Genomic DNA, 21,897 nt, shown 5'->3' with positions numbered 1-21,897 from the left:
ATTTTATCAAACAAATAACAAGTATGATTTATGTTATACAATAGCTAATTGCAAGTTTTATTTATGTGCAGTAGGAGCTCGCAAACAGCTGCTAGTATAATCTTAAAATCTGTTAATGAATAATGAATAATTTATTTTGCTATCCTATAATTTTTTTTAAATTTGATAATCTTGCTACACAGTATGAACACTAGACAAAGATCTAAAAACCTAATCAAAGCTACTCAGTACCATATATAAAAGCTAAAATAAGACAATTGCAAAACCATATTTCTAAGATTTACGATCAAAAGAATATATAATTGAGGAAGTTTCTTTATAGAGTTGCCTATACTCATATTTTTAGAGTAGCTGCGCTACTAAAATCAATCGCTTTCAAATGAGCAAGAATTTTTGTAGGAGTAGGGGGACACTCGTAAACTTTCTCGGAAACAAATCAGGACTAAACATGAAATCATTTCATACACCAACTTTTCAAGAATGGCAGTCTGTATGACTGCCATTTTAAACTACATGTCTGTTTGTCTGTCTGTCTGTTTGGTTGTCGTTAGAATGGGAGTCTGTTTATCTGTCTTTTTTGCTCTCTATATATATCCTTGGAAATGTTTCATAGACTAACTTTTAAAGAATGGGATTTTCTGCTTGATTCATATGATGGCTGTCTGTATGTGTGTCTGTTTGTTTGTAAGTTTGTCTATCTGTCTGTCTGTGTGTCTGTCTGTCTATTTGTATGTTCTATAATTGTATGTAAGGTTTCAGTCTGTTTAGTTATTTGACTGTGCCTATCTATTTTTTGTAGTGTGCATAGAGTAGCTTCATGTTTAACTATTGAATTATCTGGTTGAATGTAGGTTTATCTATTTGCAATCAATCATATAAAAGTAATTTTTTAGAATAATATTTCTGCTAGTCTTCTATAAATCTAAAGATTAATATTTACAGTTTATAATATGCATATTGAGCTACCTATCTTTCATATTTACATCTAAAAATCTATTTTGTTTTTGATCAACAAGTTTCTAAAACATATACTAACTTAACACATATTTATGGTTATATTTTTGGTTTAAAACTTTCTTTAATTATGTTTAAACCACTTGATTTAAAGACAAGATTAACCAATATGTAAAGAGTTTTGAAATAAAAGAAAATAACCAAAGAATTCTTAGTTTTACCTGCCTTTTTTTCTAGAATGCTTTTCTTATGTTTTTAGTTAGGATGTTATGAGCATACACACATAAGCATAAGATGTTTCTTTGATAATATAAAACCATAGTATAACAGTATGATTTCTACTCAAGCTAGCTTAGTTCTGTAATGTTATACTAAATTGAAAATCAACTTTAGAAATCACTTCCAGTAAAAATATTATTTCACGCTTTTTATCAAAGTGATGTTCATAAAATAACCAAAATCTTAAATCGTAGAAGCCCTTTGGTAAGTAAAATACAAATTTTCAATATGGCTTCGAAACTGAAAAATATCCGCTGGATTAGAAACGGTTCTTAGCTATACTTAAAACCATGTTTATCTTCGTATTATAGACAATTTCTACCAATAATAAAAAAATCATATATTTAATATCAGTTTTGTTAGCACGGGCCTTCGGTCCCTAGTGGATAAAAAAGTGGTTTTAATCTTATAATTTTACATTTTAATATCCGCGGAAAGCTGTCTATAATACGAAGCAATAAATAGATATTATTTCCTCCAATATGGCCTATTCACATCTACTAATAATCATAATTTAAGATTTTAAGACAAAGGAAGTTTAATCAAATATTTCTATACATATAATCCAGCAGGAACGTGTGGACACCTAGTTTTACCATTTTCCATTGCATGGTAATGTTGGGTAAAAAAATTAATGGTTTTATCAGTATGGGGGCCTTTTTATGCATGGTACGGCTCCTGTTATATATTCTTTTCTCTTTTATTACAACTCCCCGCTTACAACTTTTGTGTTTGAATCAGGTTTTTTGCGGTTTGGGTATCTATTTGTTGTAGCCGTTTCTACTTTCCGATAGATTGATGTACATTTCTAATGATGATAAACAAAATTACCCATTAGGTAGATTACAAGGATGTTAAGGCAACGAAAAAGAAAACTTTGGGGACTCGGGTAATAAATAGCCGCGTGTCCTCTCCCTACCTGACATACAAATCAGGCAAATTTTGAACAAATGTTTTATTTTAATGTTATAACAACTCCAACCTTTTATAAAATCTTAGAAGATGTGTAAAAAAGTTTACATATTTTTTTGAAACTATTAAAACATGGTTACAAGTTGATTTTAAAAAAAAATTACATTAAATATACATACTTAAAACAAATAAAATAAAATTGAATGTATTTACATTTCAAATAAAGAAAAAAATTATTTCTTTTTTATAATCGAACAATTTAAACTCCTTCTCTTTTATGTAAAAAAAGCCTAACCCCTGAAAAGATTCCTTGGAAAAATTAATTTTTTAGCACATTCACAAATATACTAAAAAATGTCAAGCAAGGAATTACTTTTTGTCCATGAAATATCTAATGACCATATAATAAAATAGTACATTAATAGAATAAGCCGGATCTTTTTAAATATAGCAAATATCAACTAAATGATACAAAGTATGATATTATAAAACAATTACTTAAATATAATATAGATAATAGTTAAGGATAAATGGTTGAAAAGGTGAAAGATATTTAAGTTAAAAAAAATCTTCTCTTTGATTGTTATCTGGAATAAGGTATAATAGCCCATACAAGTAAAACAATATTTGTAGAAAAGAAAAAAGGTTGCCATTACTCCGAAGCGTTATTATCCAAAATCACTTAACAATTATTAACCATTATCGTAGCAAGAACAGAAATTCTAGCTCAAATAGGTTTTCACAGGTTTTATATTCCTTCTTAATTTTGTTTTATATAAACAATTTGATAATCATATTTTCATTTATATTTAATCATAACTTTATCCCTGTAAAGTTCTCAAATCAAATTATTTCTAGAATTAGAAATAAAAATAGCTATAAATGGGTCCGCCGGTACGTATTACAATCGTAAAGCATGGTTCTTGAAATTAGGTAGGTAAGATGTTTATAAAATTGTTTTTTAAAATATTTGTTTATATTAGTAACTTTCACTACTGTCTGATTTCCCCTTTTTGTTTAATTTACTTAAAAATAAAAAATTTTATCCACGCTAATAATGGTTTAAAAAAATTTTGTTTAATATAATGTTGATACTTATTCTTCTCACAAAGAGTATATTTGGTGAAGAAATTTTATCTCGAGAAAAGTTTTTGACTGGTCATTTTTTCTTTATATATAAAGTAACAGGATCTGTGTGTGTCAGTTCTTCTGTATCGAAGAGTCTCGCTAACTTTTGAACCGATATGGTTCTCCTTTTAGGCGGCGCCCTTCTGTGACATCCCTTCGTACAAACTATTTTATTTCTTTTTAAAACTACAATTGAAACTTCCCCCCCCCCAAAAAAAAAAAAAAATTCACGGACCCCCAAAGGCTTATAGGGTCGTAGCCGATAGTAATTCATATTTTCACAAGAAATATAAAAAGAAAATATTTACTGCACTATTATAACAACTAAATAGTAGTTTCGCTGTAAATAAGTAGTTTTATATTTAAAAGGAATCATATTGTCTCCGATTATGAATAAAACTTCCCCTCTTTACAAATAATTTCTAAAAATTATGAAACGTCTCTTTTTTTCTGAAATAAAAGGATAGTTAAATGAAAGATTATTTAAGCTTTAATTAATATTTCAAAACATTCATCGAAAATAAAACCAGTTTATGTGTATTATTTAAAGTTAGGTTAGGTTAGGTTTGGTTAATCCCTTCGACCTGGAGCTTCGATAATTTCTGAATTTCTGTTTAAACTATATTCGACTTACAATTCTTTCTATATAAATATGTCAACGTACAGAAGGGCACCACTTGAAGGTAGTCACATATGCTATTTGTAAATAACTGTCGTGTATTGATAAAATAACAGCAAAAAGTTTAAATTGATTATATAAACTTGTGCTTACAAGGGAAATATAAATAGAAGGCGTTACTGGAGTTCAACCGAATAATTAATCCTCCATATACCCATCCCTTTATTTCTGGTTCCTATTCATCTCCATGTGCATTTTCCCATTATTATTTTTGTAGCCAAGTTTTCTACAATTAGTATAAGTGTATACGTTCGTTTATACGTCCTTCTATCTGATGCCTTTTAATGTTAAATTGGGCATGTTAAAATTAGGGTTGGGCCGGATATCCGGCCTAATATCCGGCAATTTTCAATATCCGGCCGGATACCAGATATTACAACTATCCAGTTACATGATATCCGGCTGATTTTTGATGCCGGATATCCGGTAAATTGCCGGATATCGAACGTTGGCCAGATATCCGGTATCCGGCCAAAAAAGTATCCTGTCCAACCCTAGTTAAAATGATCCTATTGAATTAAAACATTAGATAAAGGGTATAAACTTAAACAGTGACGTGCACAGGGTTGTGAACTTTGAATTGGTGAAATAAGTCAGCTTAAACCCTTCAATCTTATAGCCAATACATAACCAATATGTTTATCAGTTGGGAGGGGAAAAGTGACTCAAAAATCAGCCATGTGACGTCATAAAAATGATTGATTATCCATCTCTTTTTTAGGGCTTTTCTTTCCCACTCTTCCTCTCCTGATCCCTCAGTTTTATGACGTCACATTTTTAAAGACACTTTGCTCCTCCCACATTATTTTATTGGTTTCATATTATAATTTAATTTTAAACTAGTTTATTAAATAATACTTAATAATGTTCGTTCTTCGCCCTCAATGTTGTTGTTATTCTTGTTTATTATGCGAATTTCTTTCCCTTCTTGAAATTTAATTTGATACTTTCATAATTTTCTTATTTCTTCTATTATTGTGATCAATCAATCTGTAATGTTCTAAACTTGTTTTGAATCCGCTCCCCGTCATATGAGAGATGTAAAAAATGCACTTCTCGCTGCAATGAAGGTGCCACAATCAATTATAGTAAAGGGAATGTCTTTATCCATTAACAGGCGTATACTACAACCATGTACAGATAGGACTTACTGACAAAGTTCTTGAAATTCCCAAAATTCCCTTTCATAATTTCATCATTTTCTATAATTCTTTGTGATTAATTGATCTGTAATACTCCAAACTTTCATTTGCGTCATGTAACTGCTACAATCAATTATACGGAATGCCCTAATCCATAAACAGGCGTAAATTATAACCATGCACAGTTAGGACTTCTTGACAAAGTTCTTGAAATCTAGAAGTTGGTTGTCTGGCTATTGTTACTTCAATCAATACCAGAATCATCCAAAGTTTTGTCATACGAGATGTCATTTAATTTTTTTTATATATACAATGTCTTTGTATTGTTCGTTAAAGTCATATTTCATAATAAAACTATGTCATACTCTACAACTCACTATGTATGTCTAAATTTTAACATGTTTTTGTACGTTAGTCTCTCATTGCTTTGTGCGACATTTAAATATGAGGAAAATATGATTTAACTATTATATGTATGTATTTAATATATATTAGGTATAATGGAAGATTATTGTCTGTATATGCTGTCGTCGGTAATGCTACCTTTCCTTGATATTGTACTTCATTTACTTACTGCGATTTGCTAAATATAGCTTTTTCATGCTTGTTTTGATTTCTTTTACTATATATTAATTATTCTTTTATCTTATCTATCACTCTATTTTATCGATAATTTCTCTTCCTCTCTGTCTTTCTGTCTCTCTCTATCTCTTTCTCTCTCTCAATTACTATTATCACTATCTCTAGCTTTCTTATGGTTATTGAAAAATGTATTTGCAGACAAAAAGTTTCTATTCTCACGATGGTTAAGTCATTAGGCAGATACACAGTCACAAATAGGTGTTCATACTTTTAGGCGCGTGCACATGAAATTTGCATGGGGAGTAAAACACTAGAGGGGGAAGGGTGAAATAACTGTGTCGCATCGCACTGTCGACAATCAATTGGATCATTGAAAAACAACCAATGATGTGGTGTGTCTTAACACAGCCAAGTGGCTGAAAACAATATGGTAGCAGACGAATAAGGTCTTTGAAAAAGGGAGGGAGGTAGTTATATGTATATACATCTATACTTTAGATCTGTTGCCTGGCTCATAAAATCAATATTTTTTGAGCTTTAAAAGCATGATCATTGAGGATGGTACATAGTAAAATACACTAAAATAATATAGTAAAGAAACACAAAACGGACAATCCATCGAGCAGCTGTCAATATCAACGGACCAATTACATTATAGATTAAAAAGTTGGCATCTATACTCTTAACAAAAAAACATTCAGCCATCTATATTAAATAGGGAGAGAGAAAATCATGTTACTGCCAAAATGTTTCAGACACTCAGACGGAAAAATTATAAAGAAGCTTTACCAAAACAATTATTCACTATTTCATAAAATTATTAAAAACTAATTCAAAAGTACAAAGTAGCTGCGATAATAAATAAAATAGCTGTTTTGTACAAACACCAACCAATAGATCTATTATCCGACATATTATTGGGCCATTAGTCGCCATTAGCCCGCCAATAGTTTCTCCCACCCAAAAATAACAGGCGTTAACGATACAAAAATATATATTAATGGTAGAGTATTATAAGCAGTTTTCCGCAAATAGGACCATATAAATGTTTGCCTATAAACAAAACGAAACTTTTCCGCGGTTAGTAAAACTTATCAGGGAAAATCCAAAAAAAATATGTTTATTTTTTATTATTGACAATACTATACAATACGACCCCGCTAACCGCCTCCCTTTGTTTGGGGGGAGGGGGGGGGGGAGGTATCCACTCCACTAAGAAATATAACCTATTTAAAATATTCTTTTTATAACTAAGATATTTCCAACCCTTTCTATCTTAATCTGCAGTCTCTAGTTAAGAATAAAACAATACAGGGGAGGGGGAGGGGGGTGGGGTTGGTAATGGGAATGTTAAAAACTGCAGAAAAAAAGAAAAAATGTATCTTTTTCTCAGGATTTTCTCCAAAAATTTTCTCAGAAAACTATTACTAACTAATGGTTTGACAAACAGGAAATTTAAAATTATGTTTAGAACTATTTACACCCAATTATCTGCAACCTTTTGATCTTTTATGACATTTATAATCAACACCTTATTAACTTTTTTTCTGGTATATTTTTTGATCAAATAATAATAGTTTGTTTTCTCAAACTTTTAGATCTTTTTATTTGCTGAAAGGGGAGGGACATAAGGCTATAAATTATACGTTCCCTAATTCGCTGTTCTAAAACTTTGGGGACTTGATCTTGATCTTAATGTATTGAAGGAAATATTAGGAAGAAATTATTTGTTCGTTATTATATGTACATGTATATATCATTTTTAAAAATGATATAATTAGTTATCAATTTGACGATTCCTAGTTCTATTAGGCTAGCAAGTTAACTTATAATATTATGTCAAAAATGCTAAGTGCGTCAAAGTAAGGTAAATATGAACTATCAGATACGCCCCTAGAGGCCTCTAGAGGCACTTGAGTTGGAGGGAGGGGAATTGAAAGTTGTGTTATTCTTCTAAATTTGTTATAAACATTCCCAGGACCGATGAGAAGCTACACTGTAAAGAAGAACCATAACGGTTCAGTGGTTAGCAAGATCCTTCGGTACAGACAAATATCCTTTTACTTTTACTTTTACTTAAGAGGGGTTCTAATTACAGCTTAGACAGTTTTGTGTATGTTGTCATCCTTGTTACATAATAAAGAAAGTATGATATTAAATTGTCTTATGAATTTACAATTTTAACATAAAATATTAAATTATTATATTTAAGAATGTTAAAATTATAAAATTTTGCTAATCACTTTCACGTTAAGAAATAAACAAGGATTTTGTCATCCAAACAAAGAGCTTTAAACAGTTTTTAGGATCTATTTATTAAAAAACATTAATTTTAATTAACTTTTATCTATTCTTTTCAATAACTTTTCCTATTTAGGAGGGATAGGTCAATGATGTTTAAATCAATCAATAATTACAATCATTCATATAAAAAAATGATGTTAAATAAAATGGTAAGGGAAGCAAAATTTTACTTAATGGTACAACTTTTAGTTTTAGACCATTAGCTCTAATAAGAGATGCGAGAACAGGAGGACGCTTAAATTACCATAAATATAAATGTTCAAAGTGCAGGCTTTTGGCTGGTGAGTAGCTGCAGTTCCAAAACCAAATGTCCCATGTGAATCATTAATCTAACTCTCATTAGTAAAATTTAACAACAACAAAAATACTTTTGGATAGAGAAAAATTTTCTGAGGTTTGTTTTAGCAATTTGAATTATGTAATGCATTTTTTACATTTTTAAATTGATTTTATACTATCCTAAAACATGTCATAGCCCAATACTAAACTTCCCTAAAAAATGTGGAATTATCGATCCAATGCAATGCAGATAAACAAGGTTACCCTATCTGTAGCTTATAATTATTGGTGTCAAAGTATGGGTATTACAAGTTTGAACCAACTAATCTTGATTAAATAACAGTACCCAAGAATTTTAAACTAAATAATGAGAATACTTACAGAATCTAAAGTCCAATGTCTTCTTCCTCCCTCTTGATTGTCTGTCTTGTTCTACAGACAATGGTTTACAATAAGACAAATATCCTATTACCTTTATGTAATATTAATACATATACTGATAAGATTGGGGGAGTAATTAATGTTAAGATTGAATTAGTAATCATTATTATTATTAACCTGCATTGCGTGATTTGTATTATTCAATGTTTTTGTATCAAAGTAAATAAAATTTTATTAACGCCTGTTCTTTATTCGTTTTATTGTATGTTTATTAATGGGTCTTTCTATGTTTCTATATTTGTATGGTTGTCTATCTTTCTCTCTCTCTCTCTCTCTAATCTCTAGGAGGTTAATCTTTTTTTTTAATTAAAGAGGATAAAATGAGGAGTTTTAAATTTTTAGGGGGTACTAAACAACACCCCTTTACCCCATCTTTGGACGTCTATGAGTACCTATAATAAAAACAGTACTTTAATTAAATAACTTTGGTGTAAGTAAGAAGTTAACTTTTTGCCACCTAGCCTACCCATGTCTTGTGGCTTAGTTATTTCCTTCATTTCTAAGAAAAACATGTAAACAAGGAGGGACAATGCCGATTAATCTAATCTTCAACCCTTTCTTCCTCCCAATATTTACCTTGTAACAATGGAAGTTATAGATGAATAATGTGAAATTTTGGAAAATTAATTTATCATTTATTATCTTATCCCTAAATCCCTAAAGTTAGAGGGAAAGAAAGTTTGTATGATAGAGAGAGAAAGAGAGAGACAGAGAGAAAGAGAGCGTTGGAAAAAGAAATTTAATATCTAATTTCTTTATAGTTTAAATTTTTACATTAATCAAAATCATAAGAGAAAAATAAAAAATAAAAATTTTTCGTTTAATTTAAAAAGAGTAAAAAAGTTTCGCTGTAACACTGTGTCTAATCATCATATAAATCACCATTTAATCAATCAGATTAATAGGATATTTTTATAATTTAAATGTTTGGATTTAAATTAGCATTTAAAAGTTTAAAATAGATAACTACTGGTTCAAAATTTGATCTTAATGTTAAAGTAATCTTTATGCGAGGTTAAAAATTAAAGTACGATTCTAACATGTCTAAATTCCTTACCTGTAGTGACATTTGTTTCATCTTTGGTATGATGGGTATCCCCAAATTTCCATCGTAGCCAAAAAGCGGGGTTCGCTTTAGCTTAGACATCTTTGTCTGTCTGGTTTTATGCTCCTTTTCTCTTGAATTCCGGTTTTTTGGCGAGTTAATCCGCCAAAATTTTAACAACTTTTTAGATTTTCAAATTTTCACAAAATCACAATATGATTCTTAATCACAAATCTAATAACAAAAGAAATCACGTAATTGTATATGAATTTAATCACTAATAAATAAAATCACAATATTTATGATTTTTATGTTGTTATTTTAACTTCTTCTCTGACTACATTATCATTTCTTTATATGAAAAAGAGTATTGATTAATAGATTATAAATACTTAAAATAAATTAACTAGGACAAAAATGTCTTTATGTAGCAAAGCATTAATATCAATTAGACCAATAAACTGTCCTGTTATATAAAGTAGTAAGTTATTGTTGTCTGAAGCTTAAGATCTCAATAACTACAGACCTGATTGATCTCTGCCTTTTAGGGAATGTTCACATAGGTTCCGGGATGGTTTCAGGATATTGTGTTTTTTAGCTATAAGCCTTGGGATAGTTTTAGGCTATTTTTCTACCCTTACTACGTCCCAATGCATACAGATCTCCTAGATGATAGGTGCACAGCTCATAATAATATAAAATAGTAATAAAACATAACATATAATAGCTAACTTAAATGATGTTCAGACGAGTCACAAAATCAGACGAACGCACAAACATTCCCTAGCTATAGAGTAGCTGCGCTACTTGTAAAAGTCAGTTTTTATAAATTAATTTTCACTGTAATGATAATTTATTTAATAATAATAAACCGTTTTCACACATTTTATTTGACAGGTGAAACCAAATTTCAGCGACACGGACGGCAATTCTGACGTTCTACCTTTGAATTAAATGTTATACGTAATAGTTATTTCTCGCATCGTATTATAAACAGCTTTCCGCGGATATAGAATGTACAATTATAAGATTAAAACCAGTTTTTTTAGCCCCGAGGTGCCGAAGTACATTTTTATATTCGTAGAAAGCTGGATATAATACGATGCTAGACATAGTTTTTTCGTATGGATGAGAACTGGTTCCTATCCACCGGATTTAAATGAACACGAGAAAACTTTGTTATTTAATTTGTATTTACTAATGTCTTCGCCCCTAGTCTTTAGCAAAGCCCTAAGAGATGGCTGGGGATAACGGATACAAACTTACATTTATTGTGGCGTGTGCATTTTTTTTCTATGGGACTTATCTCAAAATGGACTTGGGTTTTGTATATCCCACCGCCCCCCCCCCCCATCCAAGCTTCCGTCCATCAAAGTAACACATCTTCTAAAATTGTTGATCGGTCTAGTTGTTCAAAACATCAGGAAAATACAATAACAAAATACTTAAATACACCAAAGTTCCGTAAATATTAAATATTTTTTGTTTTAAAAATCAAGCAGCTATACTAGTATAGATATCTATATTTTAAGGACAGATGGACCCACCTAATTGAGTAGCTATTTAAAATTAAAATATATTTCTGAAACCTTTCCTAAATCTTTAATATTAACCTCTTCAATTTGGCTAAAATACTAAAACATTATGAAACAATGACAATCGACAATTTTTCCGTTAAAATCTGTAAATTTTCTATCTTTTCTTACATAACCGTTTATGACCTTTTAACAGAGATGCACTGTAGGTTGTTGAAAGAAATAATAATCTTCTCAAATAATGAATCAGCTTTACATTAATAGTTATTTCTCGCATCGTATTATAAACGGCTTTCCGCGGATATAGAATGTACAATTAAGAGATTAAAACTAGTTTTTTTAGCCCGGAGGTGCCGAAGGCACCGGCTAAAAAACTGGTTTTAATCTTATGATTGTACATTTTTATATTCGTAGAAAGCTGGATATAATACGATGCTAGACATTTCGTATGGATGAGAACCGGTTCCTATCCAACGGATTCGAATGAATACATTAAAAATCTATTATCATATCACATGATGCAAAGATGATGAGTTCGAAGTTCTGGTTAAACTGCGTCTTTAAAAATGGTCCCTACTGCTAAATAAGACATGTTAAAAAGATAGGTATACCTATTATGATTTTATCTATGATCACTGTATAACTATGAAAGAACTTTCACGGGACATTAATGCAACACAAAAAGGTATCGTATTTTTACTGTTTAATTTGAAAATTTTCAAGTACGGAATTTCAATTTTTAGGATTGAAGAGGTCTTAGACTATCACTACCTTTTAAAAAACAATTATTAAATTATAAGGGGATAGGATGTATCACCTTAAGGCAAGGGGCAAAGCAAGTATTCTTAAAATAGTAATCTTACATTAACATTGTTACTTTTAATGATCCCAAAAGTTAAGTTAAATTATAAAATCATAAATTTTGGTAAAATCTATCTCAAAGGTACAGTTTAAACCCCATTAAAAATAAAACTCTTTTTTAAAATCTTATTATTAGACAACTAAATTAAATTAGTTTTAGATAAAATAAAATTTTATTGGAAGAAAAGGATTAAATATAATGTAAAATAGGGAGAGGGGGTTTTCTATGAGGTCCATTACCAGTTGGAAGGAAATTGAAAAGATTTTTTTAAAGGATAAAACCAAAATTAATTTTTAAAGCTGCGGGCGAAAATGCATTATACCGATTTTTCTTAAGTGTTTTGCAATTTTCAGTAGCAAGTCTTTTCTTTTTGTAAATCTGTCCGTCTAAGTGTATTTATGTTGATATATTGGTCGCTAAGGCAACAAAAAACACCAAAATAGGTGCATTATGAAAGAAAGAAAAGCAAGTTTACCTTTCCACTTTTACAAGTGGTTGCGACCTTAGCTTCTATGTGGATCTTAATTAAATGAAATAATAAAAAATAAAACGTTTAGGTTTTTAATACCGTTACTGGCCGATTGAAAATCTCTAAATGCATCAAATTAAGGCTTTTTTGGATTTTTCACATTTTTTATTAAATCATAAAAGTACTCAATTTTCTACTAATGGATGTTATAATTCTTGTGTTATAAGAGAAAAATAAATTTAAATTTCACTAAAGGATAAAATTGTATTTAATGAAAAAAATACCGGCTTCGCCCCTAGCATCTTTAAGCTATGTATTCGAAGAAGTAAGGCGTGTAGGAAAATAGCCTAAAACCAGACTTAATCATAAAGAAAACCACCCAAGGACATATAAGAAGCTTCCATAAAATTGAGAAATCAATCTGTTCAGTAGTTATCAAAAATCAAAATCTACTGACAAAAAAAAACTTAATTTAAAGCATTTTTCTCGAAAGGTTTCTCTATGAAATATCCCCTTAAAAATCATATAAAATCTTTTTAATGCATGATATGAAGAAAATAATTTCATGACACCACTAAAAAAAAATTTCTCTCCACACCCCCTTTTTTGTCTCCAAATTCTATATGATTTTAGTGGGAAATAAATTCCGCATAATTTTTTTTTGTTTTTGATTGTCTGCTACGTTTAAACCATTTTTGCCGCAAATTCACTACTGTTCGACATTGTTCCTACTGCTGCTATTTCAGTTGCGCGAAATAAAAAGTTAGAGTAAGTGAATTGGCACAAAACAAACGGAACACATTGCCATGAACAGTTAGGACTTCTAGGACAAAGGTCGTGCAATCAAAGTGTTGGTTTTGTGAGGCACGTATGACCACTTTAAAAATAAGATCTCATGATGTACCCCGTCCTCCAGGCTATCCGAGGCTAATATATAAAGCACAATATATTTTTTTAGGTGGTTTCATAAAAACTAAAAATTAATGCGCTTATGATAAAACGCCATAATTTTAGACTACACCCCTTACTTAAGTATGGTTCCTAAAGCTATTAATTCCAAACATTATAACAGTAAGATATCAAGCTAACATAACCTGTATGTATACTGTCATATTATTATATCAAATAACTATTGAAACTTCGTCTCCTAAAATGCTTAGCTTTCAAAGCTTTGGAAGTTACAGACAAAATATATCAAGATTTTGTAAAAGGTTTTGTTAATTCATTACAATTTTGATTCATGGATTGTATAGATTGGTAAAAGAGTATTTTTTTCTCGTATTCATTCGAATCCGGTAGATAGGAACCGGTTCTCATTCATACGAAGTTTTTTTAGCCGGTGCATTTGGCACCTCGGGGCTAAAAAAAACTAGTTTCAATCTTATAATTGTACATTCTATATCCGCGGAAAGCCGTTTATAATACGATGCGAGAAATAACTATTATCGCATTGCATTATAAACAGCTTTCCCCTGATATAAAAAAGTACAATTATAAGATTAAAACCAGTTTTGTTATACCTGAGATGCCGAAGGCACGGGTATTCCCCTTGCTCCTGATTAATCAGTTGTACCTAAAATGGGCTTTTTATTACAATAATCTCCAAATTTTGCAATAACGTTTTCTTGTTCGTTAAATTACCAACTCTGGGGACTTTTACTGAATTTAGATTGGTTGAACTATTAAGTTGCGTGTTTGAACGTTTCAGCCACTCATTGTAATCTACAAAAAAAGGAAATTTAGTGAAATCCTTTTAATTATTCATTCAACTCTTCGTGTAAGTCTAAACCTTCTCTAAAACCCTTGAAACCAAACTTTCTTTTCCTTCAAAGTTTTTTTTTACGTATTTGATATTGTGAGAATTAATACACTTTTCCCACTCATTTATGTTAAATTAGAGTTTACATAAAAATGCATAAGATAATTTTGATCAACTGTTAAAATCTTTGAAAATACTATGATATAAAGTAGAAGGGTTTTTGTTTTTTTCTGAGGATTTAATTAACTCCTGAATTGACGAATTTTGCGTTTTTAAAAAAAGCTTTACATAGGTCTCGGAATGGTATTAGGCCATTTTTCTGCCCATCTTATACTTCTATGAATGCAGAGCCACTAAACGCTAGAGCACAGCCGCTAGTGAATAAAATATTAGAAAAATCGTAATCTTTTAAGTGTTTTTTTTGGCTAAAATAATAGCTTGACATATTTGGCTATATAGAGTCAACAAAAAATGTTGATAATTGAAAAGCATGCTTTCTAAAAACTAAGTATCAGTTTTGAAAAAACATAATTAAAATTTGAAAATTCTAAATTCATGATTTATTTTACAAGACAGACAATGTTTTGATGTTTATAGTCATTAAACTATTGTAACACTGGGGTTAAAGGGATAAGACAATAGCCCATGTAAATCTCCAATGATGATACACAATATAACCTTTCTTTTAGAGTACAATTTGTTGTTGAAGCGTTTGAACACTCAACTTAATAAACGAACCAATCAAAATTCAGAGAACGCTCCAAAGTTGTTAAGCTAACGAATAAGAAAACGTTATTATATTATCTTTGAGGACTAGTGTAATAAACAGCCCATTGTCCCCTCTCTCTCTGGTATTGTGAAAATAAGTCCAAATACCCTCCCCCCCCCCCCCCTGTTATGACAGGAAATAATAACTTTTACCTAATATATCCGTTCTTACAAAAAAGTTAAGAAATTATTTTCTCCAAAAATTGAATGCAAGTTTGTTGCCATGTGTTTTATGGAAGCTTCATATAAGTATTTAGCAATTTTATTTCATTGATATTAATGTTTAGTAGAAAAGTGGGGAGAGGCGTAATTTTGTGATATTAAATGTATTAAAAGAGAGTGAACTATTGACTATCAATGTGTCTCTTAACAGGGATCTTAAAGGATAAGATGAGATAAGGATGTTAATTATATACATCTCCAATAATGATAAATAAAACTACCCCTTAGGTATATTAAGATCAATGATTGTAAAAAATGAAAAATACTAGTTCTGTATCAGCTAATCAAAAATCAAAAGAACTACTCTTTTTATGAGCCAACAAATATGACAACGTGGTTTTACAACTTTGGGTACCAGTGTAATTTACAGTCCAATGTTCCTCCCCTCCAAAGTATCTCCCTTAATATTTGGCAGTTATACAAAAACACTTTAGCAGACCAACCCCGTAATTGTTTTTCATAGGAGTCATTTTCTTTAATCGTCTAATCTATTTTTCATTAGGTGTAAATTCCCTTCCGCATACTAGCATAAGCTTATAGCGATGCATTTTCTTATAAAAACACAAATTTAAAAGTAGTATGATGTCTATCTGTTTGTCTGTCTGTTTGTACTGAAGGATCTCGCTAACCGATGATACGACCTGATTTTAATTTACAATATAGCTTCTAATAGGTCCTGGGAAGGTTTATAACTATTTTGGAGGAGGGTATCACATCCTTACGACCTAAGAGAAATCACCCCTAGAAAAAAATGAAATATCCAAAAATATTTAAATATTTACTTTTTAAATCCGAAATGAAAAGGGGGGGAAAGCGACTTCCTCCCTATTCCATCAAAGTTCCCATAAAGGTCTCTAGGGGCGTTGATGTAAATGTAGTGTTTTTTTTAATGGTACGAGTAAAGCAAAGATGATAAAGCACGAATTTACTGTTAAAACTAGCGTTTCAGCTAGATGAAATAATGATATGATACATGTGCAGAAGTGAATACCTATCAATGCATTACACAAAATTTCCCTTCGATGATAAAAGAACAAGTTTTATGAAAATTATATTATAGAACAGGACAGACAAAGATTATTTTTTTTTATATTAATCTAATTAATTTATCTTGCAGGTAGTTACTGGTAGCGCAGCTACTTTAAAACTTGAGCAAATCCGTAAGTCCATAAGTAAAGTAAAGATATTCATTAGACTTGATAAAAAGAGCGATTATCACTGATTTACTTAATTACTCTATCTCTATACTATCTATCTATCTATATATCCTTTAAATTCTCTATCTATCTATGTCTTTCCCTTTCTATCTATCTATTTATCTATCTCTTTCTTTCTCTATCTATCTAAAAATATAGTTGCTGCGTTACTGAAGGAAATAATTGTCTTTTTACTAAGGATAAACCATTAATCACCAGATAGAAAGAAGTACAAAAGTAAAAGTTATAAAAGTCAATGGTATGTGTCTATTTTGTGTTTATGCATTACAGTTAACTAAAATGGTCAAGCCGTTTGCTTGATCTTAAAGGACACAAAACATCTAGGTTTAGCCACCAGAATATTTGATCAAAAAGATGGGTTGCATAAAACTTTTGGCTTACCTCTACTTCCATCCCGTTGTTAATCTTCTAATCGTACATAATTGTTACATGAATCATAAATCATTAGAGTAAAACACTAGAGGAAGAAAGGGTTAAATAAGTTCTGTATCTCCCCATCGCAACCACCTTGTGCAACCTTTCTATTGGGTCATTGAAAATCAACCAATGGTGTCGCTTAGATTACACAGCCAAGTAGCAGAAAATAATTTTAGAAGCAGACGAAAGAGGTCTTTGAAAAAGGAAGGGAGGTAGTTGTCTGTATATACATCTATACTATAGATCTGTTCATAAGTGTTTAATAGGCCAATTCTAAAAGGTCATAAAAAGTCTACCGTTAAGTACGGACGGACGAACAAAAAGACATACATCCAAAAAATTTGATGATATAAAGGACTAGAGTTGGCTCGATATAACTATCTCGCTATTGGCGAGGTTTATTCAATGATTTATTTACTTTTTATGGATTTACAATATAAAATACACTCTATATTTCTATAAAATCCTTTCGTGGCATTCTTTTACTAAAAACCCTCCTTGTATTGGCATAGTTTAATAACCAATTCAAAATTAATCTAATAACCTTTACAAACTGACATTTTAATTTCTACATTTTATTTCACAAATTCACTCTCTTTAGATTTTTTTTGAAAAAGACAACATTGAATATGTTTTTGAAAACATGTCGTGTTCATCACAACATGTTGTAACATACACAGGGGTGGGTTTTTATAAAAAGAATGATGCGTTATTTTTTTTTATCTTTCCTTTGTCATGAAATCTATGTACTTTTCTATGTCTCTCTTTATCTCCCCCTCTCTGTCTCTTTCTCTCTCTCTCTCTCTGTCAACAATATTTTCTGAAACAATATTTTTCAATTCTATATACTTTAGCATGTAAACTAAGGCTTTAAAATTGTAATTTTTATCCAATGCTGATGTGGCTCATTTGGTTAAGGCGTCAGGTTTGAGATGTTAAGTTTCAAGATGAGTGGTTCAAGACTCACCCCTAAAAATTTTTTTTCAATCTTATATACTTTGGCATGTAAATTAAGGCTGTAAAACTATAATCTTTATCCAATGCTTATATGGCTCTTTTGGTTAAGGCGTCAGGTTTGAGATGTCAAGTTTCAAGGTGGGTTGTTAAAGACTCACCACTGAAACATTATTTTTCTTTCAGTTTTATATACTTTGGCATGTAAACTAAGGCTGTAAAACAATAGTAATTATCTCATGATAATTTAGCTCTTTTGGTAAAGGTGTCAGGTTTGAGATGCCAAGTTTCAAGGTGGATGGTTCCAGACTCACCACTGAAACATTATTTTTCTTTCAATCTTATATACTTTGGAATGTTTACTAAGGCTGAAAAACTATAGTAATTGTCTCATGCTGATTTAGCTCTTTTGGTTAAGACGTCAGGTTTGAGATGTCAAGTTTCAAGGTGGGTGGTTCAAGACTCACCACTGAAACATTATTTTTTAAAATATTTTTTACTTTGGCATGTAAACTAAGCCTGTAAAATAATAGTAATAGTCTCATGCTGAATTAGCTCTTTTGGTTAAGGCGTCAGGTTTGAGATGTAAAGTTTCAAGGTGGGTGGTTCAAGACTCACCACTGAAACAATATTTTTTTAATCTTATATACTTTGGCATGTAATAGCTTTTTGATATTTTAAGTGACTGTTAGTATAAGGTAAATGTTTAAAAATATTTTTTTACTTTTACCAAATATTAATTATTATCTCAGAGAGTGAAAATGATAATTAGTGTTAAGGGTAGATTTGAACCATCTGACCTGAACTGGAACCTCATCTCTACCCCTGAGCTACAATGACAGACATGAAAGAGAGTAAAATTTTAAATTATACTATAAAAATTATGTTTTTGTCTATCTTGTCTTTTTTCACCACTGATAATTGGTCTTCGTCATAGCTCATTTATAGAATGTCGGTTACCTTATCCGTATGATGCAGGTTCGAGGCTCTCCGAGAGGGGCGGGGTTTTTGTAGTTGTTAAAAATTGGAAGAATTTATAAAACAAAAGTTGTCACAAATATAGGTATTAAATAACAATTTTTTTCCTCATTCTAAAAACACTAAAAAATTCTAGAACTGATATTGTCAAAGGAAAAGAAAAAAAAGTTAAATGCTATTAAAGCCGGTTTCTAAGAAATATAAGTAATAATTGCAGACCAGAACATTTAATGGTTACAACAATTATGAATTTACTGTTATTACATGTTGATTAAAATCTGTAGAACAGCCATAACATAGATAATTTAACGGTCTATTAGTTTAAGGAGACGTGAAACCCAGGATAAATTGATAATAAAGAATTGGATATTTAGTAATACTCGGTTTGGACTATTATCCAGAGATCTAAAGGGATATAACAATAGCAGAAAAATTATCCTTCTGTAGATTGCAATTAGTGGTTGTAACATTTGGAAACTAAACTTAATGTACCAGCGAACCAAATTCTAAAAAAGGTAGTGAGCCAACGAAAAAGAAAAGGCTAAAATAAAACTTTAGGGACTAGTTTAATAAACAGTCCAATCTCCCCTCCCTCCCTGACTATTATCGATGTATTGGAGCGAAGCAATTCTATAAAGTTCTACTGCAGAAAACAAAACAGTAGAATAAAAGTTGATATTAATTAAAATGTTGTTTATAAAGGAAGCCTTTTCTTAAACTCTTTTTATGAAGGATCTTAAAAAGAATAACGATACATTAATTTACCCCTGATTATGGTAAACAGAATTATCACTTATGTGTAGATTCAATTATTTGGTAAAAAAGTTTAGACAGTGTTTGGACAACCAAATTGAGATTAAACTCATACTCTTTCCTCTCCCTTTAGGTTTTTAAGCTAACGAACGACAGAAAGACTTGAGAATATTTGGGAAAAGTAAAATTTGGAAAGCTGTTCTTTATTTCAATTAACAGTTCTTAGTTTTTGCATTATATAATATATGACAAATATAATTGATCTATATTGTCTCATAAGTATCTATAATTTAATTTTGCAATAGTAATAAAAAAAAACTAACAGAGCCTAAAAATAAATCCGTTTATGTCTTTCATAACAAAAGTTCAAGTGTAGGGGGATAGGTAATTTAATCTTCTTTATTTATATTTTATATTTATATCTAATATTTTGAATTAAGTGAATACATACTTGTGTAATGTTAAAATTGAAGGAAATTTAAGGTTGTAATATTGCTTGTATTTTCCTATCCCTCCTTACTTATTTCCTTATATAAAAGTAACTGGATGTTTGTCTGTGAGTGTCTGTAATTCTAGGGCAGGTTTTTAAGTATTTTTAGGAGGGCAACTCCAACCTTCGAAGAAATATTTAGTTGATTTCTTAAGAGTATTTGGCTGGTTTATTTTCCCCAATGTACAATAAGAACCCGCTTTTATACTATTTTTTTCATGATTCACCTCCCTTAATACCTTGAAATTTGATACCTTTTAATTCAATTAAATGTATGAAACGGTATTTTTTTATCGTTGCGAATTTATCACTCCAGATGGGAGGCCCTTTATTAGTAGGACATTTAAAAAAAATTTAGTGTGCTATAGCGCCCAATCTAAATTTGGTTCATTTTTATGGGTCGACTTAAGGTGAAAATAAAGATTGCCGACATAAGAATAGTATTATTAATCTAAAGAAAGCATACATTTTATCATCAATTTTTTTTTAGATCTGCTACATTATAAAATTGTTAGAATAACTATTAAGAAACTATTGTAAAAATATATTCTTTCAAAAAAATCCCTTAAATTCTTAGTAATTGACTATAATCCCAGACAGTTTAGGACACTGATCAAGTTTTTTTTTGCAGCAAAACAACTTTTCAATTCACTGATGTCTGTCTGTCTCTAATACATAAGTTTTAGATTCTTTATGCAAGTTTAGCATTTTTAAATTAAACATTAAAGCTGTTTATTTTTTATAATGTGTGTCCAGTAAGATTTTTCAAACTGTTTCACCAATTAACTCCATTGACTTATTGGTCTGGGGCATGTTTAATGCTATTTCATAATGGGTCAAATCAAGACCATCCTAAAAAATAAACTCCTTCACTCCCCCTCAAAAAATCTAAATTTATTGTAGGCATAAAATCTCTAACCCAATTAGATTAGCCCCTAAAGACACTAAAATTAAAATATTACTTTATCATTTGGTGCAAAAAGTCCTCTTGATCTTTTCCCCCCCGCAAAATACACCTAGGATAATTCTTCCCAGTAATGTTCATACAAACATGTACAATTATTTTAGATAAGAATTTTGTTCTCTTTTTACCTCTCTTGATATTAAAACCTTAAATCTAATGCAGTTAATTACCAAGCATGCATTTAAAAAAGCAAATAGGTATTTTGATATGCTACAATTTTCAAACAGATTAATTTTTTATAATAGCTTTTAATACAGATATTTATTTTTGTCCATTTGACTATATTAATTTAAATACACTTATAATGATAAGCAATATAAGATAGAACTTAATTTACAAATATTTTAAGAATTTAATTCATAGCTTTTTAGCCAAAAATGTGTGATATTGTAAAAACTTGATGTGCTCAAATGTAATTATGATTATGCATGATTTTATAGTCTTGCTTACCATAGATTCAAGGATAGGACACTGTCAGAAAATTATCTCCCCCCTAATTTTCATGTTTAAAATTCAGCATCAGTTAGCTGGTTAACTTGTTTAAAGCGAAAATTCCTTTAATTTTTTGTTAAAAAATTGCACCTAAATATCTCTTAAATGGACTGTATTCCTGTTACAACATCTAATGGATATGTCTAAGTTATCTTAATTATATAGTGTAAATCAACAGTAGAATACAAAATAATATTTAATTTTACTAGTGAAATAATTAAAACATTTTTGCTTCAATCTTTTATGCATTTGTTGCACGAGAGTGTATGATT

The 21,897-nt window shown here is 30.1% G+C and overlaps 1 protein-coding gene across 1 annotated transcript in view; it reads right to left on the bottom strand.

Annotated features, from left to right (window-relative positions):
- Window positions 1-10,099, bottom strand: part of LOC145323861 (uncharacterized) — a 156,025-nt gene extending 145,926 nt beyond the window's left edge. The window contains exon 1 of the mRNA XM_080166444.1: window positions 9,758-10,099. Within this exon, the coding sequence (XP_080022570.1) occupies window positions 9,758-9,847 (90 nt within the window). The 5' untranslated portion in view covers window positions 9,848-10,099. The remainder of the gene's footprint in view (window positions 1-9,757) is intronic.
- Window positions 10,100-21,897: the final 11,798 nt, after the last annotated feature.

This window comes from Acartia tonsa, chromosome 7 (genome assembly GCF_053477335.1).
Source record: "Acartia tonsa isolate MP-2025a chromosome 7, ASM5347733v1, whole genome shotgun sequence".
Classification (NCBI taxonomy): Eukaryota; Metazoa; Arthropoda; class Copepoda; order Calanoida; family Acartiidae; genus Acartia; species Acartia tonsa.
Note: the sequence above shows the minus strand (reverse complement) of the source record. Positions and strands in the feature narration are given on the sequence as shown.